At 30.1% G+C, this 26,439-nt stretch overlaps 1 protein-coding gene across 1 annotated transcript in view; it reads left to right on the top strand.

The window, feature by feature from the left end:
- Positions 1-7,423, top strand: part of LOC115891521 — a 29,780-nt gene extending 22,357 nt beyond the window's left edge. The window contains exons 6-10 of the mRNA XM_030912000.1: positions 3,689-3,797; positions 5,196-5,306; positions 5,473-5,532; positions 5,597-5,716; positions 7,247-7,423. Coding sequence (XP_030767860.1) covers positions 3,689-3,797; positions 5,196-5,306; positions 5,473-5,532; positions 5,597-5,716; positions 7,247-7,335 — 489 coding nt within the window. The 3' untranslated portion in view covers positions 7,336-7,423. The remainder of the gene's footprint in view (positions 1-3,688; positions 3,798-5,195; positions 5,307-5,472; positions 5,533-5,596; positions 5,717-7,246) is intronic.
- Positions 7,424-26,439: the final 19,016 nt, after the last annotated feature.

The following is a 26,439-nucleotide window of genomic DNA, read 5'->3' as shown; positions in this document are numbered from 1 at the left end:
GACAAAAAAATAAACACGTTGAGTAGATAGATATTTGGTTGAAATAATAAATGTGGGAAATTTTTATTTTTTTACATTAATTATAACAGTTTCTGTTGAACTTTTGGCAAAAAACATTTCAAATTTATGATTTCAGACTAGTAACTATTTAGTCCACATGTTTAATATATGTCAATGATGACAGGTATTGATAATTTCGATTCCCAATATCTCGAGAACCATTACTTGTAACAATTTTTACCAACAGACCTTTTTTACGTAAAAATCGTTATAAATGAATATTTTTTTCACCCAGTAGTTTTATAGTACGTATACTCAGTAGTACGGACAAAAGTTATTACTCTTCAAAACAGTTAAAACACGTGTATGTGGCGCCCCTAGAAATTGGATTTATATTGACATCGAAATCAAATTTCTCATATCAAAATCTCCCAGACACCAATTTTCATCAAAGTATTAACGTTACTTCATAAATTATTTGGAAAATATCGAAATAAAATGATACTTCTACTCCTGTATCACCGAAACTATGCATGTTAGGACATTTATACGAACTTTTTACTTATTTTTATCTGCAAAATATGCTGCCAAAGTTTCCGGAATCACCCCGTATGTAAAGGTCATATTGAAGAAGAATCAAAGTATAAATAAATAAAAAATTTAAGCGTCGTAATTGTCAAATTTGACATTTTCAAGAATTTTAAAAATTCGAAAATTGTAAACTGGATGAGTCACTTAAAATAATTCTAAAGATTTCATTTTTAAATGCACTGTATATCGAAAACGGTAAGTGCAAAGTATACTAAACTATATATTTTTGAAATTAGCTAAAATATGTCTACCGGACCATTCTAAAATATGATGGGCTTTCCATTTAAAAAAAATCAAGATGGCGTCGTATCTGTCAAAATTGACGTAAAAAATTTTAATGTAGAAAATCGGCGTCCTCGCGAAAAATTACATTAAAATATCTTTTTACTATCTTAAAATAGAAAAGAGGAAAATTTTAAATTGGGTGAGACACTTAAAATGATTCTGGAACAATTCATTTTTAAATCCACTGTATATCCAAAACGGTAAGAGCAAGGTATACTAAACTTTATATTTTTGAAATTAGCTAAAATATGTCTACCGGATCATGCTAAAATATGTGGGGGTTTCCATTTAAAAAAAAATCAAGATGGCGTCGTATCTGTCAAAATTGACGTTGTAAAAAATTTTAATGTAGAAAATCGGCGTCCTCGCGAAAAATTACATTAAATATCTTTTACTATCTTAAAATAGAGAAGAGGAAAATTTTAAATTGGGTGAGACACTTAAAATGATTCTGGAACAATTCATTTTTAAATCCACTGTATATCGAAAACGGTAAGTGCAAAGTATACTAAACTATATATTTTTTGAAATTAGCTAAAATATGTCTACCGGACCATGCTAAAATATGTGGGGGTTTCCATTTAAAAAAAATCAAGATGGCGTCGTATCTGTCAAAATTGACGTTGTAAAAAAATTTAATGTAGAAAATCGGCGTCCTCGCGAAAAATTACATTAAAATATCTTTTACTATCTTAAAATAGAAAAGAGGAAAATTTTTAATTGGGTGAGACACTTAAAATGATTCTGGAACAATTCATTTTAAATCCACTGTATATCGAAAACGGTAAGTGCAAAGTATACTAAACTATATATTTTTGAAATTAGCTAAAATATGTCTACCGGACCATGCTAAAATATGTGGGGGTTTCCATTTAAAAAAAATCAAGATGGCGTCGTATCTGTCAAAATTGACGTTGTAAAAAATTTTAATGTAGAAAATCGGCGTCCTCGCGAAAAATTACATTAAAATATCTTTTTACTATCTTAAAATAGAAAAGAGGAAAATTTTAAATTGGGTGAGACACTTAAAATGATTCTGGAACAATTCATTTTTAAATCCACTGTATATCGAAAACGGTAAGTGCAAAGTATACTAAACTCTATATTTTTCAAATTAGCTAAAATATGCCTACCGGACCATGCTAAAATATGTGGGGGTTTCCATTTAAAAAAAAATCAAGATGGCGTCGTATCTGTCAAAATTGACGTAAAAAATTTTAATGTAGAAAATCGGCGTCCTCGCGAAAAATTACATTAAAATATCTTTTTACTATTTTAAAATAGAAAAGAGGAAAATTTTAAATTGGGTGAGACACTTAAAATGATTCTGGAACAATTCATTTTTAAATCCACTGTATATCGAAAACGGTAAGTGCAAAATATACTAAACTATATATTTTTGAAATTAGCTAAAATATGTCTACCGGACCATGCTAAAATATGTGGGGGTTTCCATTTAAAAAAAATCAAGATGGCGTCGTATCTGTCAAAATTGACGTTGTAAAAAATTTTAATGTAGAAAATCGGCATCCTCGCGAAAAATTACATTAGGAAATCTTTCTACTATCTTTAAATACCAAACAGGAAAATTATAAATCGAGTGAGACACTTAAAATGATGTCCCTGTACATAAGTTATATTGATAAATATAATCATAAATGTGGGTAGTTTCATAAAGCTTGAAAGTAAATAATAGTTCTTTTTTATATTTTTTTGGTATGTAGTGTCTTGTTCTTGTTTGTTTTGTATTAACACATACCGTTTTTATTAAATAAAATAACTCGATTACATTTTTTCAGTTTTATACAGTTTTTTTCACAATATTTTGAAGTAATCACTTGTCATCTTGTCAATCAAATTTTAAATATATCGCTATGAGTTCCAGTTGTACCAACTTATTTCTTTGTAAAATAAAATAAACTATTTTGAAATTAAAATGACAGACACATCTATCACTGTCAAGGATCTTGTCGTTGGACAGACTATAGTTTGTCCAGAGATCGAATACATGAAAGCGACAGTTATTCTCTAAAATTGGATTTTTTTGTGATTTTGGATGTCACCTATTCACGTGTCTTATCATTGGACAAAAATAATAATTTCCTATTGTACGAGTCACGTTTTCTATTTTATTTTTAATTTTTATCAGTATTATTTAAACACACAAAAATATATTTTTTTATTTATAATCAACCCCTAAACATAATCACCAGTATTCTAGTGGGTTTGTTTAATCTACTACAAAGGTGGGCTAAAAATGTAGCATAGCACAGTAAAAAAGATACGTTAACTTGAAACGCTATTTTTACTTTTATATTTATTACTTTTATTTATTCTTTTACATGATTGTTTATTTTATGGTCTTGTGTTGTTATTATTCACAACAATTAAGAAAACTGAGGTATTCTGAACAGGAGTGAAGAGTTTCTATATATGAGGGGTTCAGAAGTGAACTGAATCAAGTCCTAAAAGGTAATTATGGAGAAAATGGGAGTTTTTTAATGTAACTTAATTCAAATAAAACAATTTGGATAAACAGGGTATAGCTGCATAATGCGAGGAGTATGACTTGATCAATTTCTCTACTGGAAAAAAACAATAATCTATAAACGTATAAAGACGATCATTATCGTAAAATAGTAGAAAATTGGACTTGATCCATTTTAATTCTGACTACTCCATATCATAATAATTAATAATTACGATAGAATAACGCGTATTATTAAATTAAAAAGAGAAACATTTTTCCCTACGGTTTTAATTAGCTTTTATAGACCTGATGGAGCCATATACAACATTTAATTACTTACAGGACGTGTGCAAGATAGAACTATACTTCGAACACTTTAATTTGCCGTGCAATTTTGAGAGCTTTACCATTAATGGGCGGAACTATTGCGGGGAGCTGACTGGAAGGACAAGTAAGCAATGAACTAATTAAATTTAATTTAGCGAGATAAAAATAACTTAACACATATTTTTTTAAATACCTACGGTTTTACTCAACACATATTTTTTTAAATACGGTTAAAATCTTAAAAATATTCTGTAAAATTTATAATTAGTTTCTTTTAAAAAATACATGTTATAATAATAAATTAAAAAGGTACAGTGTACAAGGCCTTCCGTTTTTTATATGAACTTTGACAGCAAAATTAAATATTTTTCTTTGGAACTTTACATTTTTTTATTGAATAAAAAAATATATGTATTTTTTAGAGTCAAAATTATTAATCTTGATTTAAATGGAAATCTTGAATTGAAAAAAAAACAGAGAAAAATATTAGCACAATATGTAAGTTAAAGTTAAAGCTAACTGTGCTTTAAAATACTTATTACAATCAAATAATTATATCTTCCAAATTCTGATGTACAGGGACATCATTTTAAGTGTCTCACTCGATTTATAATTTTCCTGTTTGGTATTTAAAGATAGTAGAAAGATTTTCTAATGTAATTTTTCGCGAGGATGCCGATTTTCTACATTAAAATTTTTGAAACGTCCATTTTGACAAATACGACGCCATCTTGATTTTATTTAAATAGAAACCCCATCAAATTTAAAAACCGTCCGGTAGACATATTTTAGTTAATTTCAAAAATATATAGTTTAGTATACTTTGCACTTACCGTTTTCGATATACAGTGGATTTAAAAATGAATTGTTTCAGAATCATTTTAAGTGTCTCACCCAATTTAAAATTTTCCTCTTTTCTATTTTAAGATGGTAAAAAGATATTTTGACGTAATTTTTCGCGAGGATGCCGATTTTCTACATTAAAATTTTTTAAAACGTCAATTTTGACAGATACGACGCCATCTTGATTTTTTTTAAATGGAAACCCCATCAAATTTTAAAACCGTCCGGTAGACAAATTTTAGCTAACTTCAAAAATATATAGTTTAGTATACTTTGCACTTACCGTTTTCGATATACAGTGCATTTAAGAATGGAATGTTCCAGAATAATTTTACGTGTCTCATGTTCCTGTTTGCTATGTTAAAATAGTAAAAAGATATTTTAATGTAATTTTTCGCGAGGATGCCGATTTTTTACCTTAAAATCTTTTAAAATGTCAATTTTAACCGATACGATGCCATCTTAACTTTTTTTAAATGGGAAACCCCCACATATTTTAGTATCTATCGGTAGACATATTTTAGCTAATTTCAAAAATATGTAGTTTAGTATACTTTGCTATAAATACATTATGAAAACAAAGTAACTACGAAAGTAATACGAAATTATATTTTAAACTTTTAAATATATAAATTAGATAATTATAATTTCTAATACTTTAATTTCTATTCTTTTTCAGTTATTGTTGATGCTCTTGACTATAATGTCATTGTTTACCAAAATTATGTGAATACCTTGATACAAACATCTCAGTTTCTTGTTAGAGGTAGACAAATTACGGAATATTGTAGTAAGTAATCAAGTATTAAAAGTTTACTTTTATTTATATTAAATATGTTAGCGCGCCACTGTGTATATTGCTAGCGCGCCACTGTGTATATTTAACCTTTAAGGTATTATACTTTATATATGGTAATCATTAGGTATCATACTTTATAATTTGTCTAAATTTTCAGATCCGGATCTACCTCCACCAGTACGGGTTCAAACACACAGAGTTTCAAACTCATTCTCAGGTACTATTAACTCCTATAGTTTCGTAATAAGAATTTCTTTACTATACCTATGTTTTATTTTAAGACATATGTGATTCATTAAAAAGAGCATCGTCAAGTAGGGACCTTCCAAAGCAAATATGTGATTATTTATCAAAATATCATGGTGCGGAAAGTTGTACCTTTTCCAAAGCTGCCATCATAGGTAGGTTATAAAAATATGTTTTCTGTTTTCCTTTCTTGCTTGATAAATCTTAGAATGTACAGGGTGGCGCCTCTCATTCAACGCGGAGACAAAGAGTCTGTATTAAAATAAATTGTTATGTGCATGTGTAGGTTAATTTAAATTTTTTTTTAAATCATATACAGTTCTACAGGGTGTCCCAAAAAAAGTTACAAATTTAATGGCATGGTATCTATTAGAAGGAATACCGCGCCTAGTTGATATAAGAAGATTACGATAGTAAAGTCGCAACCGAAATTTAACAATAGCAGTTTTTATTTTTTACTCTATGGTAGTAGTAGTATAAAAAATGACTGACAGATTAACTGTGAAAAGATTCATCTCATGACAACAGCATTACCTAAATATGGAAAGTATCATTAAATAAGTTTAAAATTCACCATATATTCGAGGGTAGGGGGTACAAGAAATGTGTCTGATACGGTCTGATGCCAACCAAAAATGTGTATTTACTTGCGGTAATGCTAGTTTGAATTTCCTCACTTTGCTGGGAAATATATATACGTATACGATATTTTTTTTACGAATAATAAATGAATTTAGAATTTCCTACAAATATGGTGTGTGTTATAGGTTAAAATCCCCCAATTCCCACAAACCGAGGAATTTCCCACGAGTTGGCATCACTGTTCGCGTGTTGTTTTCACATCAATAATAAATCACATTCACAGGTCCGGTATACCTGCAAATTTAAATACATGTCGTTTAGTTTACCAAGCATTGTTACCAACCATTTTTCGATTCTTTTAGTGATTTTATTAGTATAATCCTCATTTCATATATATGTTCTATATAGGGTGCGATTTTTCCTCTGCTTTTATTTTTCTGAAGTATTCTCCTAAGAATATCCTTTAAAACTTGACTCCCTACTTTTTAATCTTATTAATAAGCAGTTTTACAAATTGGTTTTTCTTCGAGTTACCCTTAATAAGAAAACTCAAGATAAAACCTTTTTTTGTGTAAAAGAAGAAAATTACATGTTTTCTTAGCGATGTCGTTCCGGTGGCAAAGTAGCGGTAAAATTAAGTTTTTTTTAAATAAATAATATATTAGTATGAAACCGACTAAGAAACTTTTTCACAGCCATTAATCTTTTTGGTTTTAATTAGAAGTCGTTTCACCAAAGCAAACAGAACGAGAATATTGTTTTTTACTCTCCCTATAAAAATATACCTTTTGTAGGGAATAAGGGATATTGTAGGAAAACAGAAGAAAATATTATATATTTACATATATCATTTCAGTTAAATATAATTACTCTTACAAAAAAAAATAATACAAATTTTGCAGGGATTCGACATTAATTTGTCATTCTGACAGTGAAAATCTCTCTTTGTGTAATAAAAAACATATTTCTTTAAAATTTTTAATACAAAGCAATTCTGAATTAGGGTAAAAACAATGTGACGAGGGTACAACAATTCTTTAAAATGAATATATTTATTTCATAAAGCTATTTATATAAATTTTGTATGTAATACTTTGTTTTAGATCGGTCACCTGGGAGTAATGCAACAAAAATATTGTTATCCAATCAAGAGCAAGGTGGCGTAACAGAAATTGAATGTACGAATCTCTAAAGGTTTTATTAATGTATAATTAATTCATATGTTTTATAAACAATCGCTTTTAAAAAGAAAACTGTTATTTATAAATATATTTTATGTGTTTAATAAGATAAAATGTTCAAAGTATAATATAATAAGTAAATAGTAAATATTAAAATTATTATAATATTTAAAGTCAAGTAAAGATTTGAAGTTAATGTCTCCTTTTTGCTGCCAGGGCTAATCTGGACGGGGCCTAGGTACTTTGTTTACGCGGAATCCGAACCGCGGTCCTCGGCCATATCATGGTCAATGGCCTATCGACTTGGCAAGTGTCTAAATCGACTCTTACTAACGAGATATCCGATCTCCTCCGGCCTCGAACCGGTGTGAATGAACAGTGTGTGTCAATAGATTTTACACTTTTGCCTTTATTGAACAACAGCACGATACAGAGTTTCGAACCGGTCACCCGTCCATCCACTAGTATCGCCTTACGTCGCTTAACTTCGGTGTTCTAATGGGAACCGGTGGTTTGACGTAGCTGGGCCGTTGCCTAAATATTTATTTAAATTCATATTTTGTTTTTATACTCCTTGTGCTTTTCCACAATAAATAATGTTAACATGCTAATAATCAATTGCGGTTTAATTTTTCGAACCAAAAAATTGCGTGTTTTGCACCTTGAATAGAAATTGAAAATATAAAAAGTAATTTTTCCTAAACTTTCACTGGGTTAAGTCCAATCATGAATCAAAATTTCAATGACTTTTTACTTGTAAACAAATTAGCTTACGCAATATAAAAACCCTAGAGATTCAGTAGGTACATCTCTCTCATCAGAAACAAAAAAAAAATATAAGAAGAAAACTATTTAGGATGGCTAAAATATGCTAAAAATATTTTCATCCTATGCTAAAAACTATTTCGAGAATACATTAATTATACACTAACGTATCTATTAAACCACTGGTAATTTTGTTGTAATATAAATAGTTTAACAGTGCTGTATTTTTTAAATTCACTCAAAAAATTAGCATACAGTACACCAACTCCAAAATTTTTTTTAAATTTATTTATTCAGTCTCACATGAAATCAACTAACAATAACTAAAATAAGTAGATATCAGTTATGATCACGTATTCTAAATCAAACAAAGGAATATTATTTTTATAATAAAAGAAAAAAAAAATATCACCCTTCTTGTTTTTTTTAATTATTTTAGGGTGTTAAATACAGAATCAAAAAAAATATCAAAAGAAAAATAACAAACAAATACCTATATATTTTCAACAAAAATAAAGAAACTTTTCTATGAGTACCATTTATTGGTATAATAATGAGTAGGTAACTACTTATAAATATCTAATATAAAAACAAAAATTCAATCTGAAATACCATCGACAAAATTAGTATTCATAAAACATTAAAAAAAATTACAGTTAATTTTGCAAACTAACAAAATTAATCTAAAATTCCAATAATTTTAAAAACTTTTTTACAAATTGTCATAGATAAATGAAACAAGTTTCGATTGGAAAGTGCCCATAAGGACAATGTAAACACTATTTGGCGCTATTCTTACAACGGTGGCGACCAGTGGCCACCCAAAGCTTTGAAAATTTCCGAGCGGTTCGGCTTTTTCCGGAATTATATCGCCAAATATTATTTATTCAAATGAGAGCGGTTTAGATTTTGAAAGATATAATTTTTGGAAAATTTTTGAAGATTCTGACTTTGACAAGAGATATGGACAAGAGAAAATTATTTCTGTTTTTGTTTGCGGTTGTTCTTAGCCAGGGGCGCATATACGGGAGCGGTAATGGGGGTAATTACCCCTCCCAGGAAGAAATTTATAAATAAGAAAATCTGGTATGAAACAAAATTGTCACAAAATAAATTAATGTCAATCAAAATAGAAATCCAGAACAATCTAAGCTTATTTTTTCCATATAGTCATAATACCTTTGTGAGAAAATTTAATTTAAATCTATTACTTACTACCGCTACTTACCGCTATAGCAGCGCCAGATCACATACAACGGTCGCGACCCAAAATTTTGACGGACATTCCAATCTAAATTTATTTCCTTTATCTATGCAGATTGTTTTGCAGAAAATAATTGACATTGACAACTAATTTATAACTAACCAGACACATAAATTTTACAACAAGCAGGATAAAAAATTGGTAATATATTTGATTTTGTTTCAATTTCCGTATTTTCTATTACTCTTTTTTCCTATGAAAATCTGAGAATATTTTTTAAACCACGTGAAATTATGTTTTGATCTAATTTATTTCTTAGTTAATTATTTTTTTTATTTAATTATTGTTCTAACAATATAATTAAACATTGCCAATGTACCACCACCATCTGGCGTTAGATTATTTAACTTTAAACAGACTGTATAAACAGCGATTTGTGGGCGCCATCGCACTGTCATACTTGGAACTAAATAAAACGTGATAGTAGATTTCCACAATCCGCCTATTGATCGTATATTTTACTTTCTATATATTTGTATAGGTGGCAGCACCAATTCAGAAAAATTATTTTCTTCATGAAAAAAGTATTTTATCTACCTATAGATATAGGTATAATTTGTTAACATTAAATTTATTTTACATCAGGAACTGTTGTTTGTATCACACAAACTATTTTTTATATTTATGTGGGTCTAGAATATAATAAAAATGTATTTCAACTATTCGTATTTTAAAAAGGATTTTCAAATTATTTTAATGTAAATATAATTTTAAATTTTATTGGTATATACCGGGTGCGTCTCAACAGTGGCTCCCCCTATAACTTTTTTATAATTTTAGATGAAAAAACGAGATTTTGGTAGATATGTTAGTCTATGACATAAATTAGGACTGATTGACATATTCAATTGTTTTTGGCCACTTCCTGTTTCACCGGAAATGACATATTTTGATTTTTAAATGGTACCATCGGTATATATTTGCTTTACTCGATAGAAAATGACATTCTGAATAGAATGACATATCTACTAGGTATTAACTTTTGACATTTTTGCAAAAAAAATCGTATTTCCAATCTAGAGTACCATGGCTGTGTCAAAAACATTAATTTTTAATCAAGGAGCCTTGGAAAAATGGATTTGATCGTCTAATGTTTTTCGTGTCTTGTCCTGACCGGTTAAAAGATGCCCAAATCCTATATTTAATCATATCTTAATTTTTTCAAATGGAACAATAGTGGCTCATTAGCATATTTGGAAATAGCATTTTTTTGCGAATAATTTGATACCACACATCTAGTATTTCGAGTCAAATTGTCGTTATGAATCGCATGTTACAACTTCAAATAAACCATATACGAAAATGACAAATGTTGACATATTATGTTGTCATTCTATTCAGAATCATTTTCTATCAAATAAAGTAAAAAATACTGAGGGTGTCATTTAAAAATCAAACGTTGTAGTTGACAGGAAGTGACCAAAAACTATTGAATACGTCAATCAATCCTACTTTATGTCATGTAGGTACATATCAATCATATAAAATACCATATCTCGTTTTTTATCTGGAAAAAGTTATGAGGTGAGCCTCGTTTGAGGCGCACCCGGTATACAGGATGTCCCAATATTCCGTGGAAATAGAACTACTACGTATTTTTGGAATCAAAATAAGTGTATCTGACATGCTCTAACTTTTGACAGCATTCCTATTTGGATAGGATTTCTAATAAAATATCCCGTATGTTGCAGACTTAGTGACCTACACTGTATATCAGTCATATCTTTGTAGCCGATTCGATTTTTGAAAAAAAAAACTAAATATTTTTCCAGTGACGAAATACCCCGGATTTTTTCAAGGAATATCTATTTCCATTTTTATTTATAAATTTTATTTACTTGACTTGTTTTGTTTTTCGTTGAACAAGGCAGACGATAATACCAAACATACGTGATCTGTTAGAAATTCAATCTACTAAATTATCGAAGCCATAAAATACCCTGCCAGATTCGATGTCTCGGCCACTAAGTAACGACGAAACGTTTTCTCCATGTGGATGTAATCCCTAGCAAGAAAAAACTGCTACGAAATACAGGTATATCACCGAGCTAAATCAAATCAAGAGCTTTTCGTTCTAAAAATATAGGTGGTTCTTATGCCAATGCGATTTACTGGCTACGTCTCACCTGCTGCTTTTCTTATTTTATTTTTTATTTATTGGCATGGAAAATATTTACAATAGAAATGTTACTGTCTAGAAAATGTTAGCTTAATACAGAAATGTATTATTTCACTGTATTCAGTATCAGACATTAATTTTTCCAGAAGACCTCAAAGTTTTAAAATATGTAGAGGAGAGGGTTGTAATATGGAACCCCATTTTGTTTTTCCTACGCAATATTTAACTTTTTTCTTTTAACGACAAAAACTATACATGAGAAAATTCGTTGTTTAATGATTGTTAATTACTGAATAAGAAAATTAACATCAAGAAAGCCACTTTGGAGAAAAGTACCAATTTTAAATGAAATGCAATTTTTGCATGGAAAAAATAATATGGACCACCAGAAATTTATCAGAATTTTTATTAAAATTTAAACATAGACGAAATATATGATTGAAACTAATACACAATGTTTGAAATACAAAAATATCATTTTTATTTTCATCAACGTTATCAACATTCATCGACAAAAATCGCATTTTTTTTCTTGTACCTTGTACGACTACAATAGTATTAATCATAGACTGTTTGTCCCATATTTTCCGATAGGAACTACTTATTGGAGACTTTTCTTTCAGGAAAAACTCAGTCCGGGGCATAATGCAATACCAGAAGTAAAGATGGTCCATATCGACAATAGCTGAGCACATGCTATTGAAAATTGTTATATTTTTATAGAGATCAACAATGATATTTCTTTAACAAAACATTATGAATAAACCCTCTACTAAACTACTAAAATACTCGAAACTTACCACTAGATAAGTTAGAATTATTGTATAATATTCTTGGCAAAAAACCCTTATGAAACCTGCGATCAGTACATTATAGACCGATACATGCATATTATATTCTAAGCATTTTGCGGCGTTTGTAGGTGACTACTAACATAGTTTCAGTTAGTACGTACAGATTTCATTTGTAGTTTCATATTAAAAAAGGGGTTATATAATATAAGCAGGTTCTATATTACCATTACCACCCTTTCCTCTATACAGGATGTCCCAGACATAAGTGCAAGTATTTTAAGAGGTGGTAGATCTCGATAAAAGAAACATATTTTCTTTTTACCGTTTTTCACATAAGTCCAAAATAACGGAGTTATTTTACTTTGAAAATTTTTGCTAAAATTTTGAGAACCACTGGATCTTTTCTGGATTTTCTTTCTTGTAAATTTAATCTAATTCCTATTTGCCATATTATCAAGAAATTACGTTTTTTAACTAAAACTAAAAACTAAAAAAAAAATCCAAAAAATTTTTCAAAAAATTTCGAATTTCCCAAATTTTTTTTTCGCGAAAAAAACCTCATAGGCGTATTTCTGGGGTTTGAACTATACTACCAGTTAAAATACTTGCACTTATTTCTGGGACACCCTGTATAATACTTTATATATATATATATATATATATATATATATATATATATATATATATATATATATATATATATATATATATATATATATATATATATATATATATATATATATAATCAATCAAATTAATACATTCTACCATACGATCGAAAACAAATTGCCTCAAAGACGGCCGGGAATGAGAATCTAAGATAATCTTGTCTAGGTCAAGCCCTAGGCGTCACTATTTGGCCCATACCTTATTGTTTAATGGTGTTTACTGACGGTTGGCCTTAAAAAAGTTGTGTTTTATTTCTATATTGAGTAAAAATATTTTTTTAATGGTGAAATTTAGTACTAGTAAAGTTTAAAATTGCACTGGCATAGAGAGAGACCTAAAGAATATTTTTAAATCGCTACAAACAACTTTCTGGACCTAAATACATATTATGTAAATACTGACTAAATAAATACGTAAAAATATGAAATATGATTTTTTTTTGTTATTTGGTAACCCATTAAAAGAGAAAACATTAAACTAGCATTTAGTATCTATGAAATTTATAAAACACAAAATATCCCTTCTGTTATCGAAATGACACTATGCGATGAATGGATTAGGGTACAAAGCAAACAGTAATCAGGAATGGCTTCCCGCCTGCTTAAGCTGGTTTTTCTTCGGATTTCACGCTGTCATTACTTTCGGGGGGATTTTTTTTACAGTGCGATAGAATTTACGTTAATTATTTTTCTCTACCTATTGATACATAGTATCCGTTGCTTCATATTATTCAATATCTGAAGATATTCTGCATATAAACTTGTTCTCAAAATCTGGTAGGTTACTAAGGCATTAGTATCAGTAAATAAATACGTAGTACACAATTAAAATAATAGAGTACACATTTTCGAACACTATGCATCGAACATTAACAATTATTATTGGAAACTTTACCATGACACTAATTAATTGGCAGCTACCCTTACAGCATAGAAGTTGTACATGTTCATGATGTTGTTCTAACTGTCCAAAAGCTTGAGTGGTTTGGTTTAATTAGACTTATTAGCACTGATAAGAAATATGACAGGGTATTTTTCTCGCAGTGACATATTGGGCCTGACGAATAAAGAGAAGCAATTGCTTTTTCTATAGAACTATATTTGTTGGTTGTTTACAAATTGTATAAGTCTATTTCAAGAGATTTAAGTAAAAACATTTGCTTAACTTTTATTCATAAGACCTATTATCTGATCCGCTGTTTCAGGATCTTTATCACAGAGTCTGCAGCAAAGATTGCCTTGATACAAGTTGAGCTTGTTCAGGTAACACTTGACAGCCATGTATCCTGTCAAGAGCATTAGCAGTTCCTTTGTGGTTTTAGAGCTAGGCCCTTGAATAAAGGCTCTCTCTGTTCCTCCAGTGAACATTCTGCTTTTCCCTGATCCAGAATTTTAGTGCACTACCGGCCATACATTTGGATGCCAATGATCCTTGCCTAGCTGGCTCATCGGCTTTTTTGTTACCTTGGATGCCGCTGTAGCCCGGCACCTAGAATAATTTAATATTGTTCCTTCGTGTCAGTGTTCCCAGTTTACCGAGGCAAGCTTACCTGAATAAGTTGAGCTCTTCTGTTGTTTTCTCTCACATGTTTTAGGATGGCGCAGATTTCTTCCTGCAGTACGGTTGAGTATTTATCCAAGGAAAAGGATAAGCTTGCCCTTGATCTTTCCCCAAATATTCCAGCTTCTGTTCCTTCAGTGGTCTTTGACCCGTCTGTATACCAGGTTAGTCCGTCCTGAAGGAATTTCGTATATGTCCACATCCACTTTGTTCACCTCGAATGGTTTGTGGTAGGGATAAAGAGGGGTAATTTGTTCCGATCTCACTTAGAGTATTTCTGTCTTATTCCCCAGAGACAACACACTTTGTTGTCGCTAGAGTCCCATTCTTGGCTCCACCTGGATTACTATGTGAAGAGGCGGAAGGTCCAGAATACCAAATCTCGTTTTTTTTTATCTGAAAATAAAAAAGTTATAGGGGTGAGCCACTATTGAGACGCACCCGGTATACGAGTATTATGTGACTAATATAATAAGTATGTAAATATCCAATCATACAGAGATAATCACCCATTTTTTTCAAAAGAACCAGGTCAAAACCAACTTATTTAAGAAACAATTAGCTTTCTCAATAACATAACTGTCACAAAACGCATTTGGTATTTCGATAACTATCTAGCTCTTGAAATTATCCAAAACACGAAATATAGATCTAAAAATCATCAATAAACTAATTTGACATATTAAAACCTTGCATTGTCCTCCTAAATATTAAATACCGTACACTGTATCACCTATTAACAATAGTTTATGGTACGTATGGTACCCTGACCTTGCCCAAATCAGAGCACCGTAATTAATTCTTTTAGAATAAATATTTTCTTTTCGTCGTCCAACGTAAAAAAATTGTCTGACATAATAATGATAATTTTCCGTTTCAAGTTCATCTTTGCTTTGAGAAAAAGTAGTTTAGTAGGACAACTGACTACGCGCGTATTGTAGTGGCCCACGCACAAAAAAGAATTTGGTGTTTGATAATTTGATACGAAAACAATGCAAGTGTATTTCGTAGTCTCAAAAATTTTTATAGGAGGTTGCCTTCAATTCTGAAAGTGTTACAGGCTTGAAGGTCTCTGAAGATCTGTAACAGATCTTCAGAATTTGTCAAGTATAACGATTTACTTTCTCTGGACATGTAGAAATTAAACGTTAAGAAAATCCGCCCAAAATCCGGACTTCCGTCCATAATAGCTATTTATGTAACAAGTTGCGAAATGAATGTGTTTTAAGCACTGGACGCAAAATTGTCCAACGAGGCGAAAGCCGAGTTGGACAATGCAATTGGATATTCAACAAGCTGCTGAAACTGCGCTATCCACGTTAGTACCCGATTAGTCGAAAAACTTATACGAGACCACCTACAACAACTTTGAAACCTGGGTCAAAGAAAAACATGTTGAGAATTTCACAGAAAAGGTATTTCTAGCCTATTTCCTGAAGTTATCCACTACCTTAAAGCCGTCAACTCTGTGGAGTAAATATTCGATGCTCTCCGCACCATGATTTACCTGAACAGAAACGTAGATATTAGCAAATCCACAAACCTTATTGCATTTTTAAAAAGGAGAGCTTCCGGATATCAAGCAAAGAAATCAAAAGTATTTACAAAACTGGAAATAGAATGCTTTATGAAGGAAGCCGATGACAAAGAATTCCTGTTAGCTAATGTTGTCTTAATTGTTGGAGTATTTGGAGCATGTAGGAGGGAAGAAATCACGTTTTTGACCGTATTTTTTCCGTGTATTTTCACAAATTAGTGGACCATGGTAAAGAACTTAATGTTAAATTCAAAAACAAAGTCCAAACCACTGTCAAAAAATTCACTTTGTTTTTGATTTTAACATTAAGTAAAATTAATAACTGGTAACTGTAAATTTATAATAAACACACTCTTATTTCAACCCGACGTTTTATAAGATAACCTCAATTTCTTTGTCCTAAAAGTCCTGATCAATTTAATGTTTCTATTCAATTCTAAATTTATTGATAAGTGAGACTGGACTGGGTCTCGGTTTTGGTGTTAAAGTAATTAAGTTATTTATTTGATTGTGCATTTCTTATTTTTATGGCGAACTCTGACGACTCGTGTACTTGGCAAGTACACCAATACTTGCGTGCTTAGCAAGTAAACTATATTTGTAATCAAAAATTTTTGCAACAAGCTCGACGCTCATGTGGTTCGGCGAGTGACGAATAATTATTGTGCAAGGAAACCACTCATACAACATGGCAAGTGTATCCCACTAGCAAACGTTTGTCAACTAGGTACACGAGTCGACAGAGTCCGCCTTTAATTATATGGAAAAGGCTTCCTATAAATGTTTGTTAAAAATCACATTCTAAGGAAATGAATAAGAATGAATTCGTCTAAAACAAAGTCAAATTTTTAAAGAAAAGTAAACTGATAATAACTATCATAATAATAGGACTTTAAACAAATTAGATAATGTCAACAAATTTCCTTAAAAGTTCATAAGTACTAATTTATTAATTAATTCATATATTTTCGTAAATACTTCATAATTTGAGAGGTATAACATACAGTTTCAGCTAATAGTTTATACCATCTCTCTCTCATAGCTTTCAATTAAACAATTATAAATAAAAACCAGTCATTAGGCTGCAAAAATAAGACTATTCATTAAATGGCTGGAAATCCAAGACTAAGGGGGTCTTGGTCTTACATTTGCTCATCACTATTCTATTTCTTTTTTCTAATTAATAATACATAAAAGATTATATTATTGAAAAGTTCTTATTATAGGCTTTCATTCAGTTAAATATAAAAAAAAAACTAATGAATCATTATTTATATGGCACTTTTCATTTTCATAATAAAAATCTAATTACTCGTTGATAGTAGAAAAGAAACACCTTTAATTCTTCAATGAACGGTAATGGATTCACGGTCGTTTTCGTTAAATAGAAAGTGTCGCGGCCACATGCAAAACACAGGTACGAATGGGAAGCTGGGCTTGTGGGTCTAGGTCAATTTTTCTAGCATTAATTTGATTATTACCAAACAATAATTGCATTTTTAGTAATAGTTTGTTGTTTTATTCATAGCTTTTACTGAAAAATAGAGCTCGAAGATAATTGGAAGAAGGCTGTATTTAATTTTACGCATTTTTTGTTGCTTATCCTTATGGGACGTAATTCTGCAATTTAAAAAATATATATTTAACAAAACCTGTAACATTAATGTTTTTCGTTAGACGATTTGTTTACATCGACATTCATAAGCGGATCTAGAAAGGTTGGTTTAGATGGATGGTGATAGAGAATACTACATTAATTCTACATTCTAGATGTGAGAAATAATAATTGTATATTACAATTAACAAACGTGATTTTTTATCTACTCCCTAATGACAGGTATAGGAAAAAAACGAATGTTTACAGCCTCACATCCACATAATATACAGGGTGTCCCAGAAATAAGTGCAAGTATTTTAACTGGTAGTATAGTTCAACCCCAGAAACACGCCTAAGAGTTTTTTTCGCGAAAAAAAAATTTTGAAAATTTTGGAATTTTAGAATTTTTTTTAGTTTTTATTTAAAAACCATAATTTCTTGATAATATGGCAAGATAGATAGTAGATTAAATTTACAAGAAATAAAATCCAGAAAAGATCCAGTGGTTCTCAAAATTTTAGCAAAAAAAACATTTTTTTGGAAATTTTCAAAATAAAATAACTCCGTTATTTTGGACTTATTTAAAAAACGATAAAGAGGAAACGTTTCTTTTATCGAGATCTACCACCCCTTAAAATACTTGCACTTATTTCTGGGACACCCTGTATATTCACAGCTACCCTTGACTTGGTTTATATTAAAGGAGATTTTTTTTTAATTTATATACCGTATTTTCAATACAAATACTAATACCCAATAACTCTTATAGCTTGCAAAGTGCAAATATTTTAGGGGTGCAATATTTCGAGCCCAGAAACACGTCAATGAGGTTTTTTTCACGAAAAATTAAATTTTATTCTTTTTATTTCTCCATAAAAAGGATTTTTCTTTTAATTTTTAGTTAAAAAAACATATATCTTGATATAAAAGCAACATAGGTAGTAGATGAATTTTACTTAAAATTTAAGAAAAAAGATATTTTTTTATTTTTTTAAAGTAAAATGACTGAATGGTTATTTTAGACTATTTTGAAAAACGCTAAAGAGAAAATATGTTTCTTTTATCGAAACCTATGTGTGAAAATATTAGTTTGCACTTATTTGACACTCACCCTGTATAACACTATTAACCATATTTTTTTCAAATTTAATAAAATATTTTAGTAATCCTCACTCAAAGGCGAATATTGGACACTGCAATAAGTATTTCCTTTATTTTATTTACTTTAACTTAGACAGAACATTAAATTATCAGTGAAGTAAATAATATATATGTTCTTGTGCAATTATAAAAATATGTAAAGCGTTATGTTATAATATACCGTATATTGGGGGAAAAAAACTTCGTCGAAGACAGCTGAGGAATGCCGATCGATAATTTTGGCGAGCTCATCTCTAGACCTCATTTACTAAAAATTGACCTAAAACTTTTCAAAAATTGACACTAATTATAAAAAGATTAAAAATGGATAGAAAGTTTCCAGAAACACAAAACAATTTCGAAAAAAAATATTTTTTCCCGAATTTTAAAGTACCTACACCACTTAAAAATAATTTTAACTCAATATAAACACAAATTACGTACAACCCCCTTAAGGACAACTGGCAGTAAGCGCCATTAAAAAATAAAGAAGTGCACGGACCAAGTAAATGACATCCAGAGCTTGACCTCGCCAAAATTATCATCGACCGTCATTTCCCAGCTATCTTAGATGCCGTTTTTTTCGATCGCATGATATAATAATATGAGTTATATATAGAGATAATGTCTAAAACTATGAATTTATTAATCGGCAGGAGTTCAAATATATTGGATATAGGTAACGCAAAATTCCAATCAAACAATAACGGGTACTAATAAGAAATGCTTCGTCTTCTACCTTGTACTTTTATAGATATGTATGCCCAAAGAAATATAGATTTCATCAATTCTAATTTTTCCATGTGTTATGATGGATTATCGTGTAAAATATCTTGTCCCACAAAAGAAAGCAATCTTATTGTTACACATCATTACAATGCTATAATGAGACACGAATACCCTTTGTATAAATAAAAAAATACGAATAATGTTTCTTCTTGCATATTCAATTCTCCTACTCAAGTATCAATCAATATCTTTCAATTATTAGAAAATAATAAGTAATGACATGTTAAATAAGGAAAATCTCTATTTAAACTTTTTCTTTGATTTCTTTATACGTTTAGAGAAATTTTCAGATCTTTTCAATGTACAAATACTGTCCATCAGACATGACGCATCGATATGATGAGTCTTTATTTCACACCCACAGAAGCGCTAGTTATACAAAAGATTCTAAAAAAACGATTTTAAATTGTAACTGTTATATTTTACCCAGGTAAAAAATGAGATCTTACTTAGTTTTTTTAATTTATATAAGTACAACTTAATAAGGTTAATTTTTAAGAATAGGATACCTGTTGTTAAAAGTGCTCGGTTTCCCAGAAAACACTAAATATTTAATGCCTTTCAAAGGGACAAAAAAGACAAAAACGTCGCAAAAAATTTAAACGCATCCTATGCTAAACGAAAAGGAAAAGTAATTCTGTTACTTTTTACGTTTTATGACGTTCTACCCATTACTTTATATATCTGATTTTATATTTAGCATAACCTGGGTTTCAGGTTTCTACTATTTTATCTGCTTATTTAATTTTATTTTAATTTCTATCTCAAAAAGTAAAAGTTATCTCGACTCTTTTTTACGTATTTCAACAACGAAAATTATTTTATATCTGATTGACAGAAAAACCAGATTGCAGTTTCTATATTTTATTAGTAAAATAATAAAAATAAAAAAAATATTATTTAATTTCTAGGAAAGTAACTTTGCAATTCTACTTATAGCCAATATATTGCAATATTATAAAGAATTATTCTAGAAAATTTGACTTATTGACTCACTGTTCTCCACAGAAAATAGGTTGTTGTTTTAGCATTAACCGTTAGTTCCAATTCTTTTTGTATCTACTAATTTATACTTCAAACAAAAAGTAAAAGTTATCTTGTTACTTTTTACGGTTTAAAACCGCGGGGAGAATAAATTTTCATAGTTATTTAAATTTTATGCCTAAATATATATAATTTAAAACATATTTTTTCCGGAATACAAGGGCTAAGGTTTGTTTTAATTGCTTAATATAAATTTGATAGTAAGAAATATTTTCAAAATTAGCAGCAAACGATTTTTTCTATTGTTTTCGGAAAAAAAATATTTCTTTTTCCTCGAGATAAATTGAAATTTATTACATATACAGCCCTGTCTAGTCGAGTGATTGCTTTTTAATTTCCGGATTTTCCTACAGACGTCGTAAAATTTTCATCTAAGCTCGATAAATCCATTTTCATTATGCAATAAACGTGAAATAATGAGGAGTAGCAAAAACTACTCATTAAAATGTAGTAGTAATAAATGCGGTAATAAACTTAGTAAGTAATAAACTAAAAAAGCAGTAAAAAGTCTCAACTTTGTCCATTTAGTTGATTATGCTTTAATTTCTAAATATCTGTTCTGTTAGATGGCATTGAATTTTCGCTCATAACATGCGAATTAACCTACATTAATTACATCATGTAATAAATCTCATATATTAATTACTAAAGTAATTAACCGAAATCTAAAAAAAAATCTTTTTTTTTAAATTTCAAATTTTATTTTTTTTTTTGCGAAAACAAACTCATAATTGTGTCTCTGGAGTCGAAATACACTACACCTAAAAATATATGCACATATTTAAGAGATTACTCTGTATAAAAATGTGTTATAATCAACCTAATATAAAAAGATTACAGTATAAAACTGAGTAATAAACTCTAATTTACTACGTACCCAACCCTGTCCAATCCACCAAGTTTTGATTTCTCAATATTTCTACAAACGTCGCCGAATTTTCGTCTAAACCCGAAATAGTAAATGAATAATATCGGCCCGTTATGTTATTGTGTCGTTAAATTTCACCTTGTCCCAAATTAGCGGACCTTTTAAATTTTCAGATGGATATTCGGTAGGTAGTAGCGGCTGATGCTCGTTTGAATCGCTTTGTGAGTCACGATTTCATCTCTCTAGACGGGAAATTCCGAGGGGTGAACACTTAGGGGATTTATGGTGTACACATGAGAGGATTTCCAGGGGATGTACCAAGGATGTAGTGGATGTACCGAGGATGTAGTGGATGTACCGAGGATGTACTAGAGGATGTAGGGGATGTACCGAGGATGTAGGGGATGTACCGATGATGTACTAGAGGATGTAGGGGATGTACCGAGGATTTACCGGGGATGTATTTCGAATTATTTGGGGCGTAATTTGCCGAATGCGATGTTTCAAGTCATCCATATTTGTGGGTTGTCTTTTGAATACATTTTCCATAAGGTATCTTCTTCGGTATCCTCTTAAAAAAGTTTTTTTTCTAATATTTTTTTTCACTTTTTAATTTTTAAATGAGAATAACTCCAAAAAGGTTGGATTTGGGTATAGCACTTACATGGAAAATATTCAGAATTTTAAGGGCAATTCAAAAATGCAGAAAAATAATAATTATGTTGCCACGAGGGTTGCCATAAAAAAAAATTTTTTTGGACAAAGCATTTTTGAGACACCCTGTATAATATTCATTTTTTGCATAATCTGTCCCGGAAAAATTAAAATAATTGATGTTGCCGAGCGATTTCCAAAAAAATGTGGTTCTCGAGATGTTGATATTTATTCAATATTTTACAACCACCCTGTACGAAATCAAATAGGATCGAATATCGATATTGAGAATATAGATAGATATAGATATTTCCGATATGAAGTATTCATAAAGAGATATAGCGGTATCTGTTATATCGATAGCTATATCGATATTTGTGGACGAATATATCGTTACTTGGTTTTCACGTATGTGAATTAGCTTGTTTTTTTCCGTTTACATCCGTTTTTCTCAATGAATTTATTAAATAAAGTTTGCACAAGCCGATTTGCACAAATTTTATGGGAGTGAAAATGGATTTTTATTTGATATATCGTAAAAATATCGATACTCAAGGCCTTGTGACTCACCCCTACTCATACCTTCAAAATATCTCGCAAAATGTATGTATAAGTCAGATATATGTATACACTTTAATCCATATCTCTGGGATAAGTTTATGCAAAACTGTGTTTGGCATGTGTGTTCATATCTTATTGCATAGTACCGTAAGCGTTATGAATTAAAGGGGAGTGTGTGTAAATCATTATTATTGTACCCTCTATACGTCAAAAACGAAGTTCATAAATGCGAATGCCTTTAACGTTGCCTATTTTAGGTCTGTTTTATAAAGTAGATCCTCGGTAGCTACTAGATCTCATTTTTATTTGGGGTTCAAAACACGAGATTGATAACTTTGCACATAATATAGGGCTTTACGCATGACTAAGTTATTTTTTCCGCCGACATAAACTGCATAAACCGAGGCATAAACTGCTGTTATACAGGGTAAGTCTTAAATAAGTGCAAATATTTTCAGGGGTGGTATATTTTGACCCCAGGAACACGTCTATGATGTTTTTTTGCAAATAAAATATGTTAAAAATCGTGCATGTTCTTTTAAATTTCCCTGTATATTTTTCGAAAACTTTTTAGAACTGCCTGTTCATCGCTAATTTTCCCACGTTATAAATTCTTAATCTCTGATATTACCATAGTTACAGCTTTACTCTATGGTTACGGCACTAAAAGGGATGCAAATACAGAAAAAATTCAGGTGGCTATCAAAATTAAAAAAAATCATTTTTTTTTAAATTTTCAAACTTAAATAACTCGGTTATTTTGGACTTATTTGAAAAATGGTAAAGAAAAAATATGTTTCTTTTATCGAGATCTACCAGCCCTGAAAATATTTGCACCTATTTAAGACTCACCCTGTATAATAAAAGTAACGGCGATTGTTGTAGGCACAATAATAGCCGAGATTGTTACAGCTCTGGCAAGATTTGATATGTGTTGGAGCGCCTTAGTTCGATTCTCGATGACCCCATATATTTTTTTAAATGGTTTTGATTTTTTTGTCCTTTTAAATTCAACAAAAATATTAGGTGTCAACTATATTACTAGCCAATAAATTGTAGAGGTTTGAGAAATTTTGTGTAGTTATACATATAATAAAGCTCGTAATAAAGTGGGAGATCGTTCTAACATAAATAACAATTCCGGTTTCGTCGTAAGTAAAGTAACCTTAATTTTGTTATTTTAAAAAAAAACACCCTGTAAATTTTTATATCCCTCTAGTAAATGTAAGTCGAAATGGTGCTTCATCTTTTTTTTATATATTTAATAGTTTCGGAGATAGTAGCGTTCAAAATTTTAACTTTCTTTTTACCATTCAAATAAAATTTAAAAAAAATATATACAGTGTGTCCAAGATAAGTATATCTCGAAAAGTATTTTAGATACGTAAAACGGTTCATCACGAAAATTATTCTAAATGTATTGCGTACACATGAGAGGATTTCCAGGGGATGTACCGTGTATGTACTAGAGGATGTAGGGGATGTACCGGGGATGTACTGGGGATGTACCGAGGATGTAGTGGATGTACCGAGGATGTAGGGGATGTACTAGGGGATGTACGAGGATGTAGGGGATGTACCGAGGATGTAGGGGATGTACCGAGGATGTACTGGAGGATGTAGGGGATGTACTAAGGATAGAGGATGTAGGTGTACACTTTTTGCCCTATGTGTTTACCCCTCGGGAAATTCCGTCTAACGACCCAATTTACCGTTCAGTTTTACGTGGAAGTCGAGAATTTCGATGAAAAATCTAAATTAAATTTCAATGTTTAGCGATAAATTTTGCTGTCACATGCAGAAGTACTAGTCGTTCTATAGCATTTAGTGCCTCATAAATGATAATATAAATAAACAGTTTAATATTAACCGTAATAAGTTAATATTAACGATATTTAACGATATTTAAAACTAAGGCTTTTAATATTATTAAAATCCCAAGAATGGCGAAATACATCAACGTGACATCAGTAAAGATTTAAAACGAGCAGTTTCTGGAAAATGTCTATATAAACCTCATTATTCCTTCACCAACTATACCGGGTATTTTTCAAAAGTGGCTCCTCACTTTTTCATTTTTTATTTATTCAAACAAAAGAAACGAGAATTGGTATGAGGATGAGGCGTCAAGTTGCAAAACCCGCCTTATCCATGCATTTAAAAAAATGGCCTAATGACATATATTAATAGTGTTACTCTGAAATCTACATAAACATAGTCCCAAAGTGTAGCAAAAGTCGAATATTCCTACATAAAACTCACTTCAAATTAGGTTATTGCAGCACGATCCGTCTTATCCACTAATTTGCGGTTTATTGTCACACTTTTTATTGTTACAAATCCCGCATTTTGTCATTGGCTTTTCACACAAGTATAATATTACTGCTGACGTCTTATCTATTTCAAATTCTTTATTCCAAACCACACCTAATTTTAAGAAAACAGCTATCTAATATATCAAGTTAGGTTACTGCAACAACACCCGCCTTATCCGAATTATTTTTGTGTCTTTTCTCTATAATAATTAAATATTAATTTTAATAAAAATTAAATGTTTATTTCTGGAAAAACCAGATGCAAAACAATGATTCCAATCAATGGAAACGTTTTTTTTGTAAAGTAACGCTTCAAACATTTGCTAAAACAGTTTTTGCATGTTATCTTGAGACGGGTTTTGTAACTTGACTTCCTGTCACCGGAAATGACTAAAACTCTTGATTTTTAAATGGTACCCCTTGATATTTTTTCACTTTATTCGATAGAAAATGGCATACTGGATATATAGAATGACATATCATATATCAACTGTTTTTAGTGTAAAAAATGATATACTTATTATTAATTTCAATCTAGAGTAGGTATGATGACTGTGTTCATAATGAAAATCTGACTAGAAATAGCAAGCATGTAGTACCAATCTATTAGTAAAAAATGTTTTTACAAATATGGTAATGAGCCACCCTCGTTTCATTTGAAAAAAATTGAGTTATTATTAAAAATTTTTGGGAGTCTTAAAGGTTAAGCTAGGGTTGACACGGGTAGTGAAGCACGCTCGTGTCTCGAAAGTGTCACTCTTGGTTTTAGGAAAAATATTAAATGATTAATGCCCACTTGCACCGTTTGTTTAAACTTTGTTTAAAAGGCTAAACAGTGATTACTATAATAAAATACTATATAATTAATCACTGTTTAGTCTTTAAACAAAGTTTATACAAACGGCGCAAGTGGGCATAAATCTGTTTTTCCAAGGCTCCTTGATTAAGAATTAGTGGTTTTATCACAATTATGACACTTCAAAAGTCAAAAGTCACAAATATATATGTTAAAGTTGACATATGATAAATAATTCTATTCTGAATGTTATCTTCTATCAAATAAAGTAAAAACATACATTTCCGGTGAAACAGAAAGTGACCGAAACTAATTGAATTCGTCAATCAATCCTGTTTTAAGTCATACATACATACCAAATCTCGTTTTTTATCACAACCTTTGAGAAATACCCGGTATAGATACATTTTCAAAAACAGGGATTCTAAAATAATAATTTTATAAATTTGATTTTTATAATATTCTTTAAATATTTACAATAAAGTCTAAAATTAAATGGCAATATCTTAAAATCTTAGAGAAATTGGAAACTTATATGGAATGTGGATTTTTTGAAATTTATGATTTTAAATCTAAATTAAATTTCAATGTTTAGCGATAAATTTTGCTGTCACATGCAGAAGTACTAGTCGTTCTATAGCAT

This window comes from Sitophilus oryzae, unplaced genomic scaffold (assembly GCF_002938485.1).
Source record: "Sitophilus oryzae breed Bouriz unplaced genomic scaffold, Soryzae_2.0 scaffold_1184_pilon_pilon, whole genome shotgun sequence".
Lineage (NCBI taxonomy): Eukaryota > Metazoa > Arthropoda > Insecta > Coleoptera > Curculionidae > Sitophilus > Sitophilus oryzae.
Note: the sequence above shows the minus strand (reverse complement) of the source record. Positions and strands in the feature narration are given on the sequence as shown.